We start from the raw sequence: 22,154 nt of genomic DNA, 5'->3' as shown, positions 1-22,154 counted from the left end.
TGGTGGTCGAATTACTCTGAAAAGGGTCATACTAATCGATTCGGAGACGCAAAATTTTCGACTCCGAAAATCGAGGAAAAACTAAGGCTAACCCCTTTGGATTTTTGTCGAAAATTTCGAAGATTTTAAAAAAGGCTGCAATTAATTTATTAGGGCACTATTCCGACGTAATTTTGCGAGAGAAATCGTTTGAGCGCAGTCCCAATACGCTGCGAGCAGCGCCTGAAAAGTTACAGCCGAAAAACTGCAGATTTTCGTCGTCATTTCTCTGCTGTTGGTCCTACGCTCTTTTCCAGGTGTTTTTTGAGTTCCTGGTGGTCGAATTACTCTAGAAAGGGTCATACTAATCGATTCGGAGACGCAAAATTTTCGACTCCGAAAATCGAGGAAAAACTAAGGCTAACCCCTTTGGATTTTTGTCGAAAATTTCGACGATTTTAAAAAAGGCTGCAATTGATTTCTTAGGGCACTATTCCGACGTAATTTTGCGAGAGAAATCGATTGAGCGCAGTCCCAATACGCTGCGAGCAGCGCCTGAAAAGTTACAGCCGAAAAACTGCAGATTTTCGTCGTCATTTCTCTGCTGTTGGTCCTACGCTCTTTTCCAGGTGTTTTTTGAGTTCCTGGTGGTCGAATTACTCTAGAAAGGGTCATACTAATCGATTCGGAGACGCAAAATTTTCGACTCCGAAAATCGAGAAGAAACTAAGGCTAACCCCTTTGGATTTTTGTCAAAAATTTCGACGATTTTGGAAAAGGCTGCAATTAATTTCTTAGGGCACTATTCCGACGTAATTTTGCGAGATAAATCGATTGAGCGCAGTCCCAATACGCTGCGAGCAGCGCCTGAAAAGTTACGGCCGAAAAACTGCAGATTTTCGTCGTCATTTCTCTGCTGTTGGTCCTACGCTCTTTTTCATGTGTTTTTTGAGTTCCTGGTGGCCGAAATACTCTAGAAAGGGTCATACTAATCGATTCGGAGACGCAAAATTTTCGGCTCCGAAAATCGAGAAAAAACTAAGGCTAACCCCTTTGGATTTTTGTCGAAAATTTCGACAATTACGAAAAAGGCTGGAATTGATTTCTTAGGGCACTATTCCGACGTAATTTTGCGAGAGAAATCGATTGAGCGCAGTCCCAATACGCTGCGAGCAGCGCCTGAAAAGTTACAGCCGAAAAACTGCAGATTTTCGTCGTCATTTCTCTGCTGTTGGTCCTACGCTCTTTTTCATGTGTTTTTTGAGTTCCTGGTGGCCGAGTTACTCTAGAAAGGGTCATACCAATCGATTCGGAGACGCAAAATTTTCGGCTCCGAAAATCGAGAAAAAACTAAGGCTAACCCCTTTGGATTTTTGTCGAAAATTTCGACGATTTTAAAAAAGGCTGCAATTGATTTCTTAGGGCACTATTCCGACGTAATTTTGCGAGAGAAATCGATTGAGCGCAGTCCCAATACGCTGCGAGCAGCGCCTAAGAAGTGACAGCCGAAAAACTGCAGATTTTCGTCGTCATTTCTCTGCTGTTGGTCCTACGCTCTTTTCCAGGTGTTTTTTGAGTTCCTGGTGGTCGAATTACTCTAGAAAGGGTCATACTAATCGATTCGAAGACGCAAAATTTTCGACTCCGAAAATCGAGGAAAAACTAAGGCTAACCCCTTTGGATTTTTGTCAAAAATTTCGACGATTTTAAAAAAGGCTGCAATTGATTTCCTAGGGCACTATTTCGACGTAATTTTGCGAGAGAAATCGATTGAGCGCAGTCCCAATACGCTGCGAGCAGCGCCTGAAAAGTTACAGCCGAAAAACTGCAGATTTTCGTCGTCATTTCTCTGCTGTTGGTCCTACGCTCTTTTTCATGTGGTTTTTGATTTCCTGGTGGTCGAATTACTCTGAAAAGGGTCATACTAATCGATTCGGAGACGCAAAATTTTCGACTCCGGAAATCGAGAAGAAACTAAGGCTAACCCCTTTGGATTTTTGTCGAAAATTTCGACGATTTTAAAAAAGGCTGCAATTAATTTCTTAAGGCACTATTCCGACGTAATTTTGCGAGAGAAATCGATTGAGCGCAGTCCCAATACGCTGCGAGCAGCGCCTGAAAAGTTACAGCCGAAAAACTGCAGATTTTCGTCGTCATTTCTCTGCTGTTGGTCCTACGCTCTTTTCCAGGTGTTTTTTGAGTTCCTGGTGGTCGAATTACTCTCGAAAGGGTCATACTAATCGATTCGAAGACGCAAAATTTTCGACTCCGAAAATCGAGGAAAAACTAAGGCTAACCCCTTTGGATTTTTGTCGAAAATTTCGACGATTTTAAAAAAGGCTGCAATTAATTTATTAGGGCACTATTCCGACGTAATTTTGCGAGAGAAATCGTTTGAGCGCAGTCCCAATACGCTGCGAGCAGCGCCTGAAAAGTTACAGCCGAAAAACTGCAGATTTTCGTCGTCATTTCTCTGCTGTTGGTCCTACGCTCTTTTTCATGTGTTTTTTGAGTTCCTGGTGGCCGAAATACTCTAGAAAGGGTCATACCTATCGATTCGGGGACGCAAAATTTTCGGCTCCGAAAATCGAGAAAAAACTAAGGCTAACCCCTTTGGATTTTTGTCGAAAATTTCGACGATCACAAAAAAGGCTGCAATTGATTTCTTAGGGCACTATTCCGACGTAATTTTGCGAGAGAAATCGATTGAGCGCAGTCCCAATACGCTGCGAGCAGCGCCTGAAAAGTTACAGCCGAAAAACTGCAGATTTTCGTCGTCATTTCTCTGCTGTTGGTCCTACGCTCGTTTTCATGTGTTTTTTGAGTTCCTGGTGGTCGAATTACTCTGGAAAGGGTCATACTAATCGATTCGGAGACGCAAAATTTTCGACTCCGAAAATCGAGAAAAAACTAAGGCTAACCCCTTTGGATTTTTGTCGAAAATTTCGACGATTTTGAAAAAGGCTGCAATTAATTCATTAGGGCAGTATTCCGACGTAATTTTGCGAGAGAAATCGATTGAGCGCAGTCCCAATACGCTGCGAGCAGCGCCTAAAAAGTTACAGCCGAAAAACTGCAGATTTTCGTCGTCATTTCTCTGCTGTTGGTCCTACGCTCTTTTTCGTGTGTTTTTTGAGTTCCTGGAGGCCGAATTACTCTAGAAAGGGTCATACTAATCGATTCGGAGACGCAAAATTTTCGGCTCCGAAAATCGAGAAAAAACTAAGGCTAACCCCTTTGGATTTTTGTCGAAAATTTCGACGATTACGAAAAAGGCTGGAATTGATTTCTTAGGGCACTATTCCGACGTAATTTTGCGAGAGAAATCGATTGAGCGCAGTCCCAATACGCTGCGAGCAGCGCCTGAAAAGTTACAGCCGAAAAACTGCAGATTTTCGTCGTCATTCCTCTGCTGTTGGTCCCACGCTCTTTTTCATGTGTTTTTTGAGTTCCTGGTGGCCGAATTACTCTAGAAAGGGTCATACTAATCGATTCGGAGACGCAAAATTTTCGGCTCCGAAAATCGAGAAAAAACTAAGGCTAACCCCTTTTGATTTTTGTCGGAAATTTCGACGATTTTAAAAAAGGCTGCAATTAATTTATTAAGGCACTATTCCGACGTAATTTTGCGAGAGAAATCGTTTGAGCGCAGTCCCAATACGCTGCGAGCAGCGCCTGAAAAGTTACAGCCGAAAAACTGCAGATTTTCGTCGTCATTTCTCTGCTGTTGGTCCTACGCTCTTTTTCATGTGTTTTTTGAGTTCCTGGTGGCCGAATTACTCTAGAAAGGGTCATACTAATCGATTCGGAGACGCAAAATTTTCAGCTCCGAAAATCGAGAAAAAACTAAGGCTAACCCCTTCGGATTTTTGTCGAAAATTTCGACGATTTTAAGAAAGGCTGCAATTGATTTCCTAGGGCACTATTCCGACGTAATTTTGCGAGAGAAATCGATTGAGCGCAGTCCCAATACGCTGCGAGCAGCGCCTGAAAAGTTACAGCCGAAAAACTGCAGATTTTCGTCGTCATTTCTCTGCTGTTGGTCCTACGCTCTTTTCCAGGTGTTTTTTGAGTTCCTGGTGGTCGAATTACTCTAGAAAGGGTCATACTAATCGAATCGGAGACGCAAAATTTTCGGCTCCGAAAATCGAGAAAAAACTAAGGCTAACCCCTTAGGATTTTTGTCGGAAATTTCGACGATTTTAAAAAAGGCTGCAATTAATTTATTAGGGCACTATTCCGACGTAATTTTGCGTGAGAAATCGTTTGAGCGCAGTCCCAATACGCTGCGAGCAGCGCCTGAAAAGTTACAGCCGAAAAACTGCAGATTTTCGTCGTCATTTCTCTGCTGTTGGTCCTACGCTTTTTTTCATGTGTTTTTTGAGTTCCTGGTGGCCGAATTACTCCAGAAAGGGTCATACCTATCGATTCGGGGACGCAATATTTTCGACTCCGAAAATCGAGAAAAAACTAAGGCTAACCCCTCTGGATTTTTGTCGAAAATTTCGACGATTTTGAAAAAGGCTGCAAATAATTCATTAGTGCAGTATTCCGACGTAATTTTGCGAGAGAAATCGATTGAGCGCAGTCCCAATACGCTGCGAGCAGCGCCTGAAAAGTTACAGCCGAAAAACCACAGATTTTCGTCGTCATTTCTCTGCTGTTGGTCCTACGCTCTTTTCCAGGTGTTTTTTGAGTTCCTGGTGGTCGAATTACTCTAGAAAGGGTCATACTAATCGATTCGAAGACGCAAAATTTTCGGCTCCGAAAATCGAGAAAAAACTAAGGCTAACCCCTTTGGATTTTTGTCGAAAATTTCGACGATTACGAAAAAGGCTGGAATTGATTTCTTAGGGCACTATTCCGACGTAATTTTGCGAGAGAAATCGATTGAGCGCAGTCCCAATACGCTGCGAGCAGCGCCTGAAAAGTTACAGCCGAAAAACTGCAGATTTTCGTCGTCATTCCTCTGCTGTTGGTCCCACGCTCTTTTTCATGTGTTTTTTGAGTTCCTGGTGGCCGAATTACTCTAGAAAGGGTCATACTAATCGAATCGGAGACGCAAAATTTTCGGCTCCGAAAATCGAGAAAAAACTAAGGCTAACCCCTTAGGATTTTTGTCGGAAATTTCGACGATTTTAAAAAAGGCTGCAATTAATTTATTAGGGCACTATTCCGACGTAATTTTGCGTGAGAAATCGTTTGAGCGCAGTCCCAATACGCTGCGAGCAGCGCCTGAAAAGTTACAGCCGAAAAACTGCAGATTTTCGTCGTCATTTCTCTGCTGTTGGTCCTACGCTTTTTTTCATGTGTTTTTTGAGTTCCTGGTGGCCGAATTACTCCAGAAAGGGTCATACCTATCGATTCGGGGACGCAATATTTTCGACTCCGAAAATCGAGAAAAAACTAAGGCTAACCCCTCTGGATTTTTGTCGAAAATTTCGACGATTTTGAAAAAGGCTGCAAATAATTCATTAGTGCAGTATTCCGACGTAATTTTGCGAGAGAAATCGATTGAGCGCAGTCCCAATACGCTGCGAGCAGCGCCTGAAAAGTTACAGCCGAAAAACCACAGATTTTCGTCGTCATTTCTCTGCTGTTGGTCCTACGCTCTTTTCCAGGTGTTTTTTGAGTTCCTGGTGGTCGAATTACTCTAGAAAGGGTCATACTAATCGATTCGAAGACGCAAAATTTTCGGCTCCGAAAATCGAGAAAAAACTAAGGCTAACCCCTTTGGATTTTTGTCGAAAATTTCGACGATTACGAAAAAGGCTGGAATTGATTTCTTAGGGCACTATTCCGACGTAATTTTGCGAGAGAAATCGATTGAGCGCAGTCCCAATACGCTGCGAGCAGCGCCTGAAAAGTTACAGCCGAAAAACTGCAGATTTTCGTCGTCATTCCTCTGCTGTTGGTCCCACGCTCTTTTTCATGTGTTTTTTGAGTTCCTGGTGGCCGAATTACTCTAGAAAGGGTCATACTAATCGATTCGGAGACGCAAAATTTTCGGCTCCGAAAATCGAGAAAAAACTAAGGCTAACCCCTTTGGATTTTTGTCGAAAATTCCGACGATTTTAAAAAAGGCTGCAATTAATTTATTAGGGCACTATTCCGACGTAATTTTGCGGGAGAAATCGATTGAGCGCAGTCCCAATACGCTGCGAGCAGCGCCTGAAAAGTTACAGCCGAAAAACTGCAGATTTTCGTCGTCATTTCTCTGCTGTTGGTCCTACGCTCTTTTTCGTGTGTTTTTTGAGTTCCTGGTGGCCGAATTACTCTAGAAAGGGTCATACTAATCGATTCGGAGACGCAAAATTTTCGGCTCCGAAAATCGAGAAAAAACTAAGGCTAACCCCTTTGGATTTTTGTCGAAAATTTCGACGATTACGAAAAAGGCTGGAATTGATTTCTTAGGGCACTATTCCGACGTAATTTTGCGAGAGAAATCGATTGAGCGCAGTCCCAATACGCTGCGAGCAGCGCCTGAAAAGTTACAGCCGAAAAACTGCAGATTTTCGTCGTCATTCCTCTGCTGTTGGTCCCACGCTCTTTTTCATGTGTTTTTTGAGTTCCTGGTGGTCGAATTACTCTAGAAAGGGTCATACTAATCGATTCGGAGACGCAAAATTTTCGACTCCGAAAATCGAGGAAAAACTAAGGCTAACCCCTTTGGATTTTTGTCGAAAATTTCGACGATTTTAAAAAAGGCTGCAATCGATTTCTTAGGGCACTATTCCGACGTAATTTTGCGAGAGAAATCGATTGAGCGCAGTCCCAATACGCTGCGAGCAGCGCCTAAGAAGTGACAGCCGAAAAACTGCAGATTTTCGTCGTCATTTCTCTGCTGTTGGTCCTACGCTCTTTTCCAGGTGTTTTTTGAGTTCCTGGTGGTCGAATTACTCTAGAAAGGGTCATACTAATCGATTCGAAGACGCAAAATTTTCGACTCCGAAAATCGAGGAAAAACTAAGGCTAACCCCTTTGGATTTTTGTCAAAAATTTCGACGATTTTAAAAAAGGCTGCAATTGATTTCCTAGGGCACTATTTCGACGTAATTTTGCGAGAGAAATCGATTGAGCGCAGTCCCAATACGCTGCGAGCAGCGCCTGAAAAGTTACAGCCGAAAAACTGCAGATTTTCGTCGTCATTCCTCTGCTGTTGGTCCCACGCTCTTTTTCATGTGTTTTTTGAGTTCCTGGTGGCCGAATTACTCTAGAAAGGGTCATACTAATCGATTCGGAGACGCAAAATTTTCGGCTCCGAAAATCGACAAAAAACTAAGGCTAACCCCTTTGGATTTTTGTCGAAAATTTCGACGATTTTAAAAAAGGCTGCAATTAATTTATTAGGGCACTATTCCGACGTAATTTTGCGAGAGAAATCGTTTGAGCGCAGTCCCAATACGCTGCGAGCAGCGCCTGAAAAGTTACAGCCGAAAAACTGCAGATTTTCGTCGTCATTTCTCTGCTGTTGGTCCTACGCTCTTTTTCATGTGTTTTTTGAGTTCCTGGTGGCCGAAATACTCTAGAAAGGGTCATACCTATCGATTCGGGGACGCAAAATTTTCGGCTCCGAAAATCGAGAAAAAACTAAGGCTAACCCCTTTGGATTTTTGTCGAAAATTTCGACGATTTTAAAAAAGGCTGCAATTAATTTATTAGGGCACTATTTCGACGTAATTTCGCGAGAGAAATCGTTTGAGCGCAGTCCCAATACGCTGCGAGCAGCGCCTGAAAAGTTACAGCCGAAAAACTGCAGATTTTCGTCGTCATTTCTCTGCTGTTGGTCCTACGCTCTTTTTCATGTGTTTTTTGAGTTCCTGGTGGCCGAATTACTCTAGAAAGGGTCATACCTATCGATTCGGGGACGCAATATTTTCGACTCCGAAAATCGAGAAAAAACTAAGGCTAACCCCTCTGGATTTTTGTCGAAAATTTCGACGATTTTGAAAAAGGCTGCAATTAATTCATTAGGGCAGTATTCCGACGTAATTTTGCAAGAGAAATCGATTGAGCGCAGTCCCAATACGCTGCGAGCAGCGCCTGAAAAGTTACAGCCAAAAAACCGCAGATTTTCGTCGTCATTTCTCTGCTGTTGGTCCTACGCTCTTTTTCATGTGTTTTTTGAGTTCCTGGTGGCCGAATTACTCTAGAAAGGGTCATACTAATCGATTCGGAGACGCAAAATTTTCGGCTCCGAAAATCGAGAAAAAACTAAGGCTAACCCCTTTGGATTTTTGTCGAAAATTTCGACGATTACGAAAAAGGCTGGAATTGATTTCTTAGGGCACTATTCCGACGTAATTTTGCGAGAGAAATCGATTGAGCGCAGTCCCAATACGCTGCGAGCAGCGCCTGAAAAGTTACAGCCGAAAAACTGCAGATTTTCGTCGTCATTCCTCTGCTGTTGGTCCCACGCTCTTTTTCATGTGTTTTTTGAGTTCCTGGTGGTCGAATTACTCTAGAAAGGGTCATACTAATCGATTCGGAGACGCAAAATTTTCGACTCCGAAAATCGAGGAAAAACTAAGGCTAACCCCTTTGGATTTTTGTCGAAAATTTCGACGATTTTAAAAAAGGCTGCAATCGATTTCTTAGGGCACTATTCCGACGTAATTTTGCGAGAGAAATCGATTGAGCGCAGTCCCAATACGCTGCGAGCAGCGCCTAAGAAGTGACAGCCGAAAAACTGCAGATTTTCGTCGTCATTTCTCTGCTGTTGGTCCTACGCTCTTTTCCAGGTGTTTTTTGAGTTCCTGGTGGTCGAATTACTCTAGAAAGGGTCATACTAATCGATTCGAAGACGCAAAATTTTCGACTCCGAAAATCGAGGAAAAACTAAGGCTAACCCCTTTGGATTTTTGTCAAAAATTTCGACGATTTTAAAAAAGGCTGCAATTGATTTCCTAGGGCACTATTTCGACGTAATTTTGCGAGAGAAATCGATTGAGCGCAGTCCCAATACGCTGCGAGCAGCGCCTGAAAAGTTACAGCCGAAAAACTGCAGATTTTCGTCGTCATTTCTCTGCTGTTGGTCCTACGCTCTTTTCCAGGTGTTTTTTGAGTTCCTGGTGGTCGAATTACTCTAGAAAGGGTCATACTAATCGATTCGAAGACGCAAAATTTTCGACTCCGAAAATCGAGGAAAAACTAAGGCTAACCCCTTTGGATTTTTGTCGAAAATTTCGACGATTTTGAAAAAGGCTGCAATTAATTCATTAGGGCAGTATTCCGACGTAATTTTGCGAGAGAAATCGATTGAGCGCAGTCCCAATACGCTGCGAGCAGTGCCTGAAAAGTTACAGCCGAAAAACTGCAGATTTTCGTCGTCATTTCTCTGCTGTTGGTCCTACGCTCTTCTTCATGTGTTTTTTGAGTTCCTGGTGGCCGAATTACTCTAGAAAGGGTCATACTAATCGATTCGGAGACGCAAAATTTTCGGCTCCGAAAATCGAGAAAAAACTAAGGCTAACCCCTTTGGATTTTTGTCGAAAATTTCGACGATTACGAAAAAGGCTGCAATTAATTTATTAGGGCAGTATTCCGACGTAATTTTGCGAGAGAAATCGATTGAGCGCAGTCCCAATACGCTGCGAGCAGCGCCTGAAAAGTTACAGCCGAAAAACTGCAGATTTTCGTCGTCATTTCTCTGCTGTTGGTCCTACGCTCTTTTTCATGTGTTTTTTGAGTTCCTGGTGGTCGAATTACTCTAGAAAGGGTCATACTAATCGATTCGGAGACGCAAAATTTTCGGCTCCGAAAATCGAGAAAAAACTAAGGCTAACCCCTTTGGATTTTTGTCGAAAATTTCGACGATTACGAAAAAGGCTGGAATTGATTTCTTAGGGCACTATTCCGACGTAATTTTGCGAGAGAAATCGATTGAGCGCAGTCACAATACGCTGCGAGCAGCGCCTGAAAAGTTACAGCCGAAAAACTGCAGATTTTCGTCGTCATTTCTCTGCTGTTGGTCCTACGCTCTTTTCCAGGTGTTTTTTGAGTTCCTGGTGGTCGTATTACTCTAGAAAGGGTCATACTAATCGATTCGGAGACGCAAAATTTTCGGCTCCGAAAATCGAGAAAAAACTGAGGCTAATCCCTTTGGATTTTTGTCGAAAATTTCGACGATTTTGAAGAAGGCTGCAATTAATTCATTAGGGCAGTATTCCGACGTAATTTTGCGAGAGAAATCGATTGAGCGCAGTCCCAATACGCTGCGAGCAGTGCCTGAAAAGTTACAGCCGAAAAACTGCAGATTTTCGTCGTCATTTCTCTGCTGTTGGTCCTACGCTCTTCTTCATGTGTTTTTTGAGTTCCTGGTGGCCGAATTACTCTAGAAAGGGTCATACTAATCGATTCGGAGACGCAAAATTTTCGGCTCCGAAAATCGAGAAAAAACTAAGGCTAACCCCTTTGGATTTTTGTCGAAAATTTCGACGATTACGAAAAAGGCTGCAATTAATTTATTAGGGCAGTATTCCGACGTAATTTTGCGAGAGAAATCGATTGAGCGCAGTCCCAATACGCTGCTAGCAGCGCCTGAAAAGTTACAGCCGAAAAACTGCAGATTTTCGTCGTCATTTCTCTGCTGTTGGTCCTACGCTCTTTTTCATGTGTTTTTTGAGTTCCTGGTGGCCGAATTACTCTAGAAAGGGTCATACCTATCGATTCGGGGACGCAAAATTTTCGGCTCCGAAAATCGAGAAAAAACTTAGGCTAACCCCTTTGGATTTTTGTCGAAAATTTCGACGATTTCGAAAAAGGCTGCAATTGATTTCTTAGGGCACTATTCCAACGTAATTTTGCGAGAGAAATCGTTTGAGCGCAGTCCCAATACGCTGCGAGCAGCGCCTGAAAAGTTACAGCCGAAAAACTGCAGATTTTCGTCGTCATTTCTCTGCTGTTGGTCCTACGCTCTTTTCCAGGTGTTTTTTGAGTTCCTGGTGGTCGAATTACTCTAGAAAGGGTCATACTAATCGATTCGGAGACGCAAAATTTTCGGCTCCGAAAATCGAGAAAAAACTAAGGCTAACCCCTTTGGATTTTTGTCGAAAATTTCGACGATTACGAAAAAGGCTGGAATTGATTTCTTAGGGCACTATTCCGACGTAATTTTGCGAGAGAAATCGATTGAGCGCAGTCACAATACGCTGCGAGCAGCGCCTGAAAAGTTACAGCCGAAAAACTGCAGATTTTCGTCGTCATTTCTCTGCTGTTGGTCCTACGCTCTTTTTCATGTGTTTTTTGAGTTCCTGGTGGCCGAATTACTCTAGACAGGGTCATACCTATCGATTCGGGGACGCAAAATTTTCGGCTCCGAAAATCGAGAAAAAACTTAGGCTAACCCCTTTGGATTTTTGTCGAAAATTTCGACGATTACGAAAAAGGCTGCAATTGATTTCTTAGGGCACTATTCCGACGTAATTTTGCGAGAGAAATCGTTTGAGCGCAGTCCCAATACGCTGCGAGCAGCGCCTGAAAAGTTACAGCCGAAAAACTGCAGATTTTCGTCGTCATTTCTCTGCTGTTGGTCCTACGCTCTTTTTCAGGTGTTTTTTGAGTTCCTGGTGGTCGAATTACTCTAGAAAGGGTCATACTCATCGATTCGGAGACGCAAAATTTTCGGCTCCGAAAATCGAGAAAAAACTGAGGCTAACCCCTTTGGATTTTTGTCGAAAATTTCGACGATTTTGAAGAAGGCTGCAATTAATTCATTAGGGCAGTATTCCGACGTAATTTTGCGAGAGAAATCGATTGAGCGCAGTCCCAATACGCTGCGAGCAGTGCCTGAAAAGTTACAGCCGAAAAACTGCAGATTTTCGTCGTCATTTCTCTGCTGTTGGTCCTACGCTCTTCTTCATGTGTTTTTTGAGTTCCTGGTGGCCGAATTACTCTAGAAAGGGTCATACTAATCGATTCGGAGACGCAAAATTTTCGGCTTCGAAAATCGAGAAAAAACTAAGGCTAACCCCTTTGGATTTTTGTCGAAAATTTCGGCGATTACGAAAAAGGCTGCAATTAATTTATTAGGGCAGTATTTCGACGTAATTTTGCGAGACAAATCGATTGAGCGCAGTCCCAATACGCTGCGAGCAGCGCCTGAAAAGTTACAGCCGAAAAACTGCAGATTTTCGTCGTCATTTCTCTGCTGTTGGTCCCACGCTCTCTTTCATGTTTTTTTTGAGTTCCTGGTGGTCGAATTACTCTAGAAAGGGTCATACTAATCGATTCGGAGACGCAAAATTTTCGGCTCCGAAAATCGAGAAAAAACTCAGGCTAACCCCTTTGGATTTTTGTCGAAAATTTCGACGATTACGAAAAAGGCTGGAATTGATTTCTTAGGGCACTATTTCGACGTAATTTCGCCAGAGAAATTGATCAAATTTAGTCTAAATACGCTGCTAGAAACGGATTAAAAGTTACAGCAAAAAAACTAAAGAATATTTAGAATTTTTTCAGTTCGTTGTCTTTCGCCGTTCCTCATATCTGAGTAGCTACCTCTGATGGTCTGATCAGTCTCCAAAAATGACAAAATCAGCAAGGGTCACCTTACGAACATCGGATTCAAAGTTACGTCCATAATACATGAAACCTGCTACAGATTTTCTGAAAAGTGTGAAAGAAAAAACACGTCTGCTGAGCTGAAGGTCACAGTTCATTCAATAAGCCCTCATTTTAGTACAAATGTTCGTGTATTAGCGTATAGTAATCTAACAAGTGCATAAATATAATTGAAATCAACAATCAAGAATAATACAAAGTCATCATCTACAATTACATAAGAAACTACGTACTACACAAGGAAGTAGGTGCGCAGTACACATTGTCCTTATCAGAATATAAAAAATACTACATCATATAATTAATATCATAGTTTATCATACAGCTCAAGTTTTGGCATGCGTACAGGGCCAAAACGACTTTGCAGAATGTGGTATATTTTATTATAAGGTATGATATTGTATCGTCTGATCTTCATGTAATCAATATAAAAATAAATGAACAATTAATATACAACGGTTTCCTTCGTATTCCCGTCACTGCTGGTCGTGTGCTGCTCCATTTTTTCCCATCCTGAGGGTTCAACTAGTCTAGAAAGGATTGTACAATCGATCCAAAGACAAATGATTTTTCGCTCAAAAATAAGTAAGGCTTACCCCTTCGGATTTATATTGAAAATTTCATCGGCTCTGAAAAACGCTGCAAACAGTCTTTTCATGCCCTATTCTGACGTAATTTTACGTGAGTATTCGATTGCGCGCAGTCTATAGAGTCATATAGAGCGCAGTCTGTATAGAGTTGCCAAGATCTTTACAGCTCAAAAATGGTAAGTATTTGCGTATTTTCATCGTTGTTTCTTATTTTAAGCATATGGAAGTATAGAATACTGGTACATGTTTTCTTTTCAAGAAATGAAATAAAAAGGAACAGAACCCCTTTGCATCTGTGGCCGTGTTTGTCGGTATCTCAGTCTGCCGTACCGATACTACAGATCGCATACGTATCTGCTGTAATTACGGATGTCGATAAGTTACCATTAAATGTTTGTGGCAGACGAATCTACGAAAGCCCCTCTCTTTAAGAGAATATGGTTGCTGATTTTTGCGATCGAGGGCCGAGATTATTCAAGCACGGGGTGAATCATTTGGTGAGTGCGTACAGCGCAAGTGTAACGCTGTAAGGTGTTAAACAAGTAACCATCTCTCATTTGCCTAGGTGAGAAAATACGCGTATTTGTATATAAATACTTCACATCATCAATATCATTCGGTTATTGTGCCCACGGAGTAGTAGGACTGAAATGGTAATAGACTAAAAATGTGACGAAAGAGAGCTTTCCTATTAGTTTATTTATAAAAAAATAATGCTGTGTATAAACTCCAATTTACGAAACAGCCTGCGGTACTTTTATTCTATTGAAACCCTACTTATGTTCGCCGGTACTTTATGAAAAATATAGGAACATTTTTATTGAACTGTGAACAAACTGCAAGTCATAACATTATTCGGACTGTCGTATGCGCAAAACGAATGTAGATTCTCTAATAGAATGGGGAGTAAAGAGGATAGATTTGGAAAAAAGCGGCATTTGAATGAAATGTCAAACGTTGAATTACCAAAGGCGTTCACTTCAACAGATCGTAATCATTGGCGAAAAAGATCAAGAAATGATAAAGCCTATGAACCACTAGTCGAGAGTTTGTTTAAAAAACAATTCTTAATTGAGAATGATAAGTTTATCATCCCTAAACCAGAAACTATGTTTACCGATAATCCATGGGATATAACTAAGCTACAAATATTGAAAAGAGAGCTAAATGATATAAAAAACAAGCTAAACGATTATGATATCGCTAAATGGCATCAGCATACAAGGCGAAGGAACAGAGCTGGAGATGTGCAGTGGCGTCTCCGAAATGAAATAGATCCAGAATTCCTAACTCAGGCATGGTGTAAATTCTATGAAAATTTATCCTCTTTTCCATTGGTACCAAACACTGCTGTAAAAGCTGAGAAACTTTTGTCAGTTCACCTGTGTGAAGCACCTGGTGCTTTTGTAACATCCTTAAATCACTGGCTAAGGTTGAACGCACCTAACATACAGTGGGATTGGATTGCCACGACATTAAACCCATATTATGAAGGGAATCCCCTTTCTTGCATGATAAATGATGATAGATTCATCATATCTTCCTTGAATCAATGGTGCTTCGGCAGTGATTATACTGGGAATGTGATGAATCTAAAAAACATGACGAATTTGGTTGAAAAGTGTCAAGAAAAAGGAGATGTATTATTGGTTACAGCTGATGGCAGTATAGATTGCACTAATGATCCTGGAGAGCAGGAATCAATTGTTGGACCGTTGCATTATTGCGAAGCAGTTACAGGCCTGCAGCTACTATCTGAGCACGGAAGTCTACTCCTGAAAATGTTTACCATATTCGAACATGATTCATTGTGCTTAGTTTACCTTATTTCCTGTTTGTTTGATCAGGTATTTGTAAACAAGCCTGTAACCAGTAAAGAGGGAAATTCTGAAATATATTTGGTATGCTTAGATTATCGAGGACCAGGATATTCTCTTCCTTATTTGAATATATTGAAAAAATATTATGAGAAACGTCCAGATAAATCAATGTTCCGTAAAGAGGATATACCAGATGAATTTTTTCAACAAATGATTTCATGCGGCGAGTTCTTCAAAGCTCACCAGAGTGAAGTGATATTAAAGAATATAGAAGCCTATCGATGCGAAGAGGACAATGGGCACATAGATTTTGAAACAAAAAAAATCAAGCGCATCGTTGCAAATAAATTCATATCAGCGTACGGTCTTCGAAAACTAGAAAATGAAAGTTTAGAAGTAGTTGGGAAAACTAAACTGACACACATCCATTCTATTAACTTGGATCCAAGAATACCAGATGGCTCGTACAATAGACGGCGGGTAATGGAAAATCTGGAGCCAGAACGCCTTCTCTTAGCACTATGTCAGAATCTAACTCCAATTCAAGTTCGGGCAACGACGCAGTGGTTTACAGTGAGATTCTATCCTTATAATATATTTATGTGTGTAATTAATCTTCCGACGATGTTAACGGTTTAACTTAAGCATAATTGTAGTTTACAGGACCTTTGGATGCATTGCAAATCTGCTGCGGAAAATTGTTTCTGAAAGTACAGAGTTCCAAATTCTGTATGGGAAAGTTTTTGAAAATCCGTAACAGAGTTTTTGAACTATCGGAAAAACTTGGTATTGATCGTCCCTACAATCAAGTAGAATCCATTCGAAACTTTGTAAATGTGTTAGAAAATGATACGAAGAATTATAGGTATTTGAGTTTTGAACCATCAATTACAGAAAACAGTAACAATACTTTAAGTAAAATAAATAAAATACTGGAGAACATTGTAGAAAGGGACAGTCTGGTTTTGATTGGCTATTCTTTGTTAACTCAGTTGAACGTAGGAATTTTATACATATTAGCCCATATGTTTCAATCACTCGGTGTGATATTGAATGAAAAATTTGGCTGTATAGTTATACTAAAACATAATTTACGCACTAAAAGTACAATGGAGTGTTTTAAAGAAGTTCATAATGCTACAATCAAAGCTGAAGCCTCTAGTGAATCTGTACTATCAGTTCTTCCCATCACAAAACTTTGTGGTAAGAATAAAATTTTGTCCATCCTAAGTAATTTTTTCATTAACTTAAACATTCTATTATAGATTTCTTACCACTTTGATACTTTTAGAAAGCGATCTTTATCCCAGCATCGTCGACGCTAATCATTGGACCATCGAGCACTGTGTGAAAGAAATTGGCGACTGTGTACAAAAAAAATTGTCAAGTAAAACATCATGAGATTCTCTTTTATTTATTTCTCAAAAACGAATGACTGGAATCAAAGTCCTTCAAAGCTTCACAATAATATGGACGTTTTGAATAAAATTATACATGGTTGTCCTCACCCTTGCAGCACAAATTGGACTTACTGGACACAGTTAAATAAAGTTTGAAATATTTTTACTAAGGAGTGTAATATTTTATGCAAGATTTTTGTGACTCATTAAAACTGAATACGTGGCTACAATCTATCAATTATATACTTATCTGACGAATAAACAGTACATGAGACATTGAGAATATATTCTTCAACATACCTTGTAGGTCTCTAAGTTTCCATATCGATAGATAGTATATGTATAATGTTTTATTCATTGCACATTGACCTGAATGTCCGTATTTGAAGTTACTTTTACATGGTATACTCTACTGGTGATGCCCAAGATGAAATCAGAAGCTCTTTCTGTAGCAAAGCAGTCAATATACCTAGTTCTCTTGGAATAGTTGCGTAATATTTCAAAGTGTTTCAGCTACTCATTGTTACTGCTATAAAATACACAGTGTTTCTAAGTGTAGTGAAGACGTTGAAGTATAATGAATTAATATAACTAATTATAAATATTTTTTTAGACCACATATTGAGTGAAATATGAGGAGCAACCTGTTGCATAATTGTGTCCGACATTTTTCGAGCGAAAAAATCATTCCACAAATATGTGTTATCGGTGCTGGCCCGGCTGGCTTTTATGCTACTCAACATTTGATCAAGGTACGTGATGCTGATGTCGTTTTGAAATTTATTATTTGTTTTGCTCTTACATATGATACGAAGTATGATCTTTAAGAATGTTTGCTAAATATTTTTGATCTAGATGCTAATCGGTGACTAATTTTTCGTGTTATCCTATTATATAGACATTAAAAGACGCAAGAGTTGATATATTAGATCGATTACCAGTGCCATTCGGACTGGTAAGATTCGGCGTTGCCCCTGATCATCCTGAAGTAAAGAATGTTACCCACACGTTTCATAAGACTGCACAAAATCCAAATGTTAACTTCTTTGGAAATATTGACGTGGGAAGAGATGTTACTATAAAACAGTTGCGGGAGGCCTACCATGTTGTTATATTGGTAAGTACTTACGATTACTATAAAAGTCATTCATATCAAGTAAGAAAAATGCATCCAATGAATAGGTACTAAGAACCAATATTATTGTATGTAATATGCGAATTACCATTCTTTGCTTGAGAGTAGATACGAATTAAAATTACAGGCATATGGTGCAGAACAAGATAGAGAATTGCATATACCCGGTGAAAATTTAAACAATGTTATATCAGGACGTCGATTTGTAGGCTGGTATAATGGCCTACCAGTCGACAAAGATTTGAACATTGATTTGGATGTCGACGAAGCTGTAATTTGTGGCCAAGGGAATGTTGCTATGGACATTGCTCGAATTCTCTTAACTCCAATTGACAAATTAAAGGTATGTTCTCAAGATTATGAATATTATGACAAACTGATCACACATGAAATAATCCTGTCGTCATTTAATACTGCAATATTTTCACCACCTTTAAGATGAAACCTGTGATACTGATTATGACACATGAAAAAATATGAGACCATGGTTAGTCAATGAAACTGCTAACTTTTGTGAAACTGAAATACTTGATTTTAATTACAGAACACAGATATAACGGCACATGCATTGCAGCAGCTAGCACATAGCAAAGTGCGTAAGGTCTGGTTAATCGGACGCCGTGGACCTCTGCAAGCTGCTTTTACTATCAAGGAGCTTCGTGAATTGATTAAACTTGAAAACTGTAGTACACAATGGCGCAGTGCTGATTTTCATGGTGTAAGAGATCACTTACCAAATTTAGCACGACCACGGAAGCGTTTAACTGAGTTGATGCTCAAGTCTTTGGATGAAACTCCTGCTACCAAATCCATTTGTAAAAACGTATTAGCTCCTATATTTTTCCGTGGTCCTGCGGAATTTCAAGGCAGAAATGCTGTAGAAAATTTGAAATTAAGCATAAATGAGTTAAGTGGCGATAACACAACTGGACTTACTGCAACAAGTACAAACAGTTTTGAGAATATTAAGTGTGGCTTAGCACTAAGATGCATAGGCTATAAGTCGGTTCAGGTTGATCCTGACATTCTGTTTGATGCGAAGAATGGCCGAGTCCTAGCCCAACATGGTAAGATAGCAGAAAATTTTTATGCTACTGGTTGGTTGGCAACTGGTCCTGTAGGAGTAATATTGTCCACCATGACGAATGCTTTTGAAGTTTCCAATCGAATATGTACGGAGTTGAAAGTAGAAGACAGAAAACCAGGGTGGACCGAAATCTCATCTGTTTTAACTCGAAATAAAGTACAAATTGTCACGTACGAAGACTGGGAAAAAATAGACCAAGTGGAACAGCAAAGAGGAAAAAGTGTTGGGAAACCAAGAGAAAAGATTGTGGACATTTCCGAAATGCTTCATATAGCATCTAAGTAATGAATATTAAATTATAGTGAAGTAAGTTTAGTACTTTATTTCTCTACTTAAAAACGAAAAATTATTTATTTGCCATACAATCACTTTACCAAGACTTTATCAAGACTATCAACGACATTTGCATCATAGATATCCGTAGAATAATTTTTTTTGAAATGTAATTTCTCTAAAGTGAAACACACAATGAACTTGTAATACGTATTAGTTATTTGGAAAGGGAATGTGTCATAGTCAATTAGCTCATTGTGGGTTATAAATATACAAAATATGAATACATATGAGTACAAATACTTATTGCAATGGAATCTCAAATTGTCTTGATATATTGGGTAAAAAATTATATCTATATTTGTACGAAAACATATTAAATTTTTAACAATTGGCCGAAATTTTGAGGTAAATCACCAATTTACAGTTGTTATTGCACAGTTATACTTAAATTCTTTTATCGTAATTACGTACAAGTATAACAATTTTTTTATAAATATTGATTACAGTATATATTATTCATTTTCAGTGGTACGATCCCTTAATGTGCGTATAAATTCTTGGTCTGCTTGAACTTTTTCTTTAATGTATTGTGGCATATTCGGCACTATGTAGGATACAAACTTCGTTATACCAAATACGAAATGCTAAACAGAAAAGAAATAATACCATTTTACAATAGAACATAATTTCTGTTTAGAACTAGAAGCTGTTGAAATAGTGTGTGCGATATGATTTCTCATTTTTTTAAACAAGTGTGTAGCTGCTATACACTCACCTTACATTGGGATAATTTGGATGGTCTTAACATGAAAGTCTTAAATCTGTTTTTTTATATGATTTAAGTTGTAACTGTGATTTACTTGTACTAATTGCTAGCAAACGATAAGCTTACAAAACTGTTCAGTCATAAACTATTCGGTGGGTTTGAAGGTATTGAAACGTACCTCGAATATTGCGAGAAATATGAATTGCCAACATAATATGTACCAGTACTGCGGTGTTAGTTCGTATGCTAGTGGATGATCAGGTGGATAGCGGTAACCGACATATCGACACGTATCCGGTTTTAAAGTTGATTTGTAATGTTTAGTTGCAAATATTGACAGTGAGTCATTTACATAGCCTGTTAGGCTACCATGTTCCATCTTATACAGCAATTTTGGTACGAAATCACTCGTAAATCCTATAATTAAACCCTGAGAGATATAGAATAGTTTCGGTATTATTATTGCATTTATAGTGAACGGTGTACTTGAGGAATGATCATTTTTTACTCACATTAAATAGAACTGCGGTGTAGGTCACTCCTTGTAAAATATCTTCCCATGCACCCAAATTTCTCACTCTACGCGGAAAAGGTCTTCTAAGGTCACACAACATCTTCTGTGCATCAATTCGTACTTCAAATATGTTGTTTATCAATGCGAACATTGGTGCCAAAGGAAATGTTGATACGAATAAAGTTACAAATCCGTATTGTAGCACTAAATTTTTTTTCTTTTGTTAAATATCTTATTATCGTAACTTTCAATAGGTTGTTAATTTCTTACCCATTTCATGTACCTCTGCATACAAAGTGAATTGTCCATTTTCCCGAAGCAGGTAGTCTTCTTCCCAACGTGGCAAATCCTCAAATTTGTTAATCTTTCCCCTGAACCAATGTTGAACCTTTGGAACGAGTACTTCGATAATATTCATAAATACTTGCTTTCCACACATAATAATTGCTAACTGTATTGAAAGTTCGCTTAAACATCCTGCTGGATCACATTGCTGCATAGCAATTCCAGACATAAGATTCCAGCGTCCATGATCTCCAGGATGTGTGTAAAACTTTCCTTTGAAGAATGCTACGTACACTAATGCAGAGTAGTAATTAATAAATGACAGAATATAGATCTTTATAGTGTAACTCTTGTTATACTCTGCACGTGTTCTAGGATTCTCTAAATTAGTCAAGATTACAGCTAGCTTTTGATATACCTGTAAACAAGAAAAAATACAGATCAATGGCGAAGTGTCTTCTATCACGTTACAGATAGTTCAAACTTGTACTTACAAACTCCAGTGCCAATATGAAGATCAAATTTAAGAATGAAGCAATAATAATTGCTATTATTGAACTGTTCCAGCGAAGGATTTGGTTGTGGCTGATTCTCAAAAAATTTGTTATTGTTGTTCTCAAAAGAACAACGCCAAAGTATATCGAACATGCTGTAACTGTCTAAGGCATTAAAAGATATTTAGAAGTACAGGTAAATGTTATAAACCTTAGAACTCTTCATTTACAGGAAAGTCCAGTGATTATTCACCGTCAACAAAAATCTAGAAATGAATGAACTCGTCTTACGTACCAGTACCATGATGAGGCTGACAGATAACGCTACTTGCCAGGTCTTACGAAATGTATCGTGCTCCAGATGAACCTTTTTTGTCAGTGAATTATACCGATACTTGGTTGCTGCTTTTTCAAACTGTGGTCGAATGTCATGGTCTATTATTGTATCACGAAGATTCCAATACCAACTTAAAATTGATAACTTTCGTTTCCACATTTTGTTGAAGATTGTTGCTATTGAAATTGATCCATTAATGATATGTTTGCTGTAACAGTGCATAGAAAAGGACGCAGCCTAACTGTATCTTGACTTGATTGATTTAATGTACATACCCCATAATGCCATAAATGCGGTATAAAATACTGTCATATTATTATCAGCAATATGCGAAATTTTTGTGTAGGAACAAGAGTCAGATATTTTGTATGCAGAACAATGGTTTTCATCCGGACACCGACCACACATTTTTTCCTCACTTGAACACAACTCATCCCTGTATGGAAACGATTAGTTTGTCAATTTTAAATTGGAACAGTTATTAGCAAATCCGATTTCATTAATTTAATATTTTCATGATGGCATAGTCTTACACAAATGAGTTACTTCCGTGTAAAGTAGTAATTCCAAAAATGAATGTGGCAATTCCTACAACAGTAGGAAATAGCAGCATTCGATTGTAAAACGCCAGCCAAGTGAAGTAAAGACCAACTTCGCAACCAAAGTAGAGGCAGATTAAATTCAATGGTTGATATTTAAATGTCGCTTTAGGACTGCCCCACTCACGATACAGAATCTGTTGATGAGATATGATGTGACTATTTCAGTTTCAAATATGGTAATAACAAAAGTGTAAAAATGTCAGCATGTTAAATGGATTGTGATACAATGAAATTATAAATTTGTCATCTAAGTATCTTTCCTCACCCTACCCAGAACTACAAATTTTTCAATTGCACTATAATATTGT

At 39.3% G+C, this 22,154-nt stretch overlaps 3 protein-coding genes across 3 annotated transcripts; 2 read left to right on the top strand and 1 right to left on the bottom strand.

The window, feature by feature from the left end:
* The first annotated feature begins 13,641 nt into the window (after positions 1 to 13,641).
* On the top strand, positions 13,642 to 18,905 carry LOC124407505 (NADPH:adrenodoxin oxidoreductase, mitochondrial). Its single transcript, XM_046883712.1, has 5 exons — positions 13,642 to 13,695; positions 16,964 to 17,102; positions 17,249 to 17,467; positions 17,613 to 17,828; positions 18,030 to 18,905. The coding sequence occupies exons 2-5, from the start codon at positions 16,983 to 16,985 to the stop codon at positions 18,855 to 18,857; spliced, it is 1,383 nt and encodes a 460-aa protein (XP_046739668.1). The 5' UTR covers positions 13,642 to 13,695; positions 16,964 to 16,982; the 3' UTR covers positions 18,858 to 18,905.
* On the top strand, positions 13,741 to 16,939 carry LOC124407504 (cap-specific mRNA (nucleoside-2'-O-)-methyltransferase 2). The gene is made up of 4 exons (XM_046883710.1): positions 13,741 to 15,523; positions 15,607 to 16,153; positions 16,242 to 16,337; positions 16,467 to 16,939. Exons 1-4 carry the CDS (start codon positions 14,030 to 14,032, stop codon positions 16,493 to 16,495), a joined length of 2,166 nt encoding a protein of 721 aa, XP_046739666.1. The 5' UTR covers positions 13,741 to 14,029; the 3' UTR covers positions 16,496 to 16,939.
* Positions 18,906 to 19,142: 237 nt separating the features above from the next.
* Positions 19,143 to 21,473, bottom strand: LOC124406517 (anoctamin-6-like). The gene is made up of 6 exons (XM_046881955.1): positions 21,161 to 21,473; positions 20,908 to 21,072; positions 20,399 to 20,831; positions 20,127 to 20,332; positions 19,793 to 20,044; positions 19,143 to 19,492 (listed from the first exon to the last, which is right to left on the bottom strand). The coding sequence occupies exons 1-6, from the start codon at positions 21,464 to 21,466 to the stop codon at positions 19,361 to 19,363; spliced, it is 1,494 nt and encodes a 497-aa protein (XP_046737911.1). The 5' UTR covers positions 21,467 to 21,473; the 3' UTR covers positions 19,143 to 19,360.
* Between the last annotated feature and the right edge of the window lie 681 nt (positions 21,474 to 22,154).

Source organism: Diprion similis, chromosome 6 (assembly GCF_021155765.1).
Source record: "Diprion similis isolate iyDipSimi1 chromosome 6, iyDipSimi1.1, whole genome shotgun sequence".
Taxonomy (NCBI): domain Eukaryota; kingdom Metazoa; phylum Arthropoda; class Insecta; order Hymenoptera; family Diprionidae; genus Diprion; species Diprion similis.
The sequence above is the reverse complement of the archived record's forward strand: the minus strand, read 5'-3'. Positions and strand labels throughout refer to the sequence as shown.

Excerpts from the sequence above, each read along its gene's own strand:
- LOC124407505 (XM_046883712.1), top strand. The coding sequence starts at position 16,983 with ATGAGGAGCAACCTGTTGCATAATTGTGTCCGACATTTTTCGAGCGAA. Across the intron at positions 17,468-17,612 it reads CCTACCATGTTGTTATATTG|GCATATGGTGCAGAACAAGA; the intron begins GTAAGTACTTAC and ends TTAAAATTACAG. Across the intron at positions 17,829-18,029 it reads CTCCAATTGACAAATTAAAG|AACACAGATATAACGGCACA; the intron begins GTATGTTCTCAA and ends TTTTAATTACAG.
- LOC124406517 (XM_046881955.1), bottom strand. The coding sequence starts at position 21,466 with ATGCACTGTTACAGCAAACATATCATTAATGGATCAATTTCAATAGCA. Across the intron at positions 20,333-20,398 it reads TGCAGAGGTACATGAAATGG|TGCTACAATACGGATTTGTA; the intron begins GTAAGAAATTAA and ends AAAAAAATTTAG. Across the intron at positions 19,493-19,792 it reads TATTTCTCGCAATATTCGAG|CATTTCGTATTTGGTATAAC; the intron begins GTACGTTTCAAT and ends TTTTCTGTTTAG.
- LOC124407504 (XM_046883710.1), top strand. The coding sequence starts at position 14,030 with ATGGGGAGTAAAGAGGATAGATTTGGAAAAAAGCGGCATTTGAATGAA. Across the intron at positions 15,524-15,606 it reads CAACGACGCAGTGGTTTACA|TTTACAGGACCTTTGGATGC; the intron begins GTGAGATTCTAT and ends GCATAATTGTAG. Across the intron at positions 16,154-16,241 it reads TCCCATCACAAAACTTTGTG|AAAGCGATCTTTATCCCAGC; the intron begins GTAAGAATAAAA and ends TGATACTTTTAG.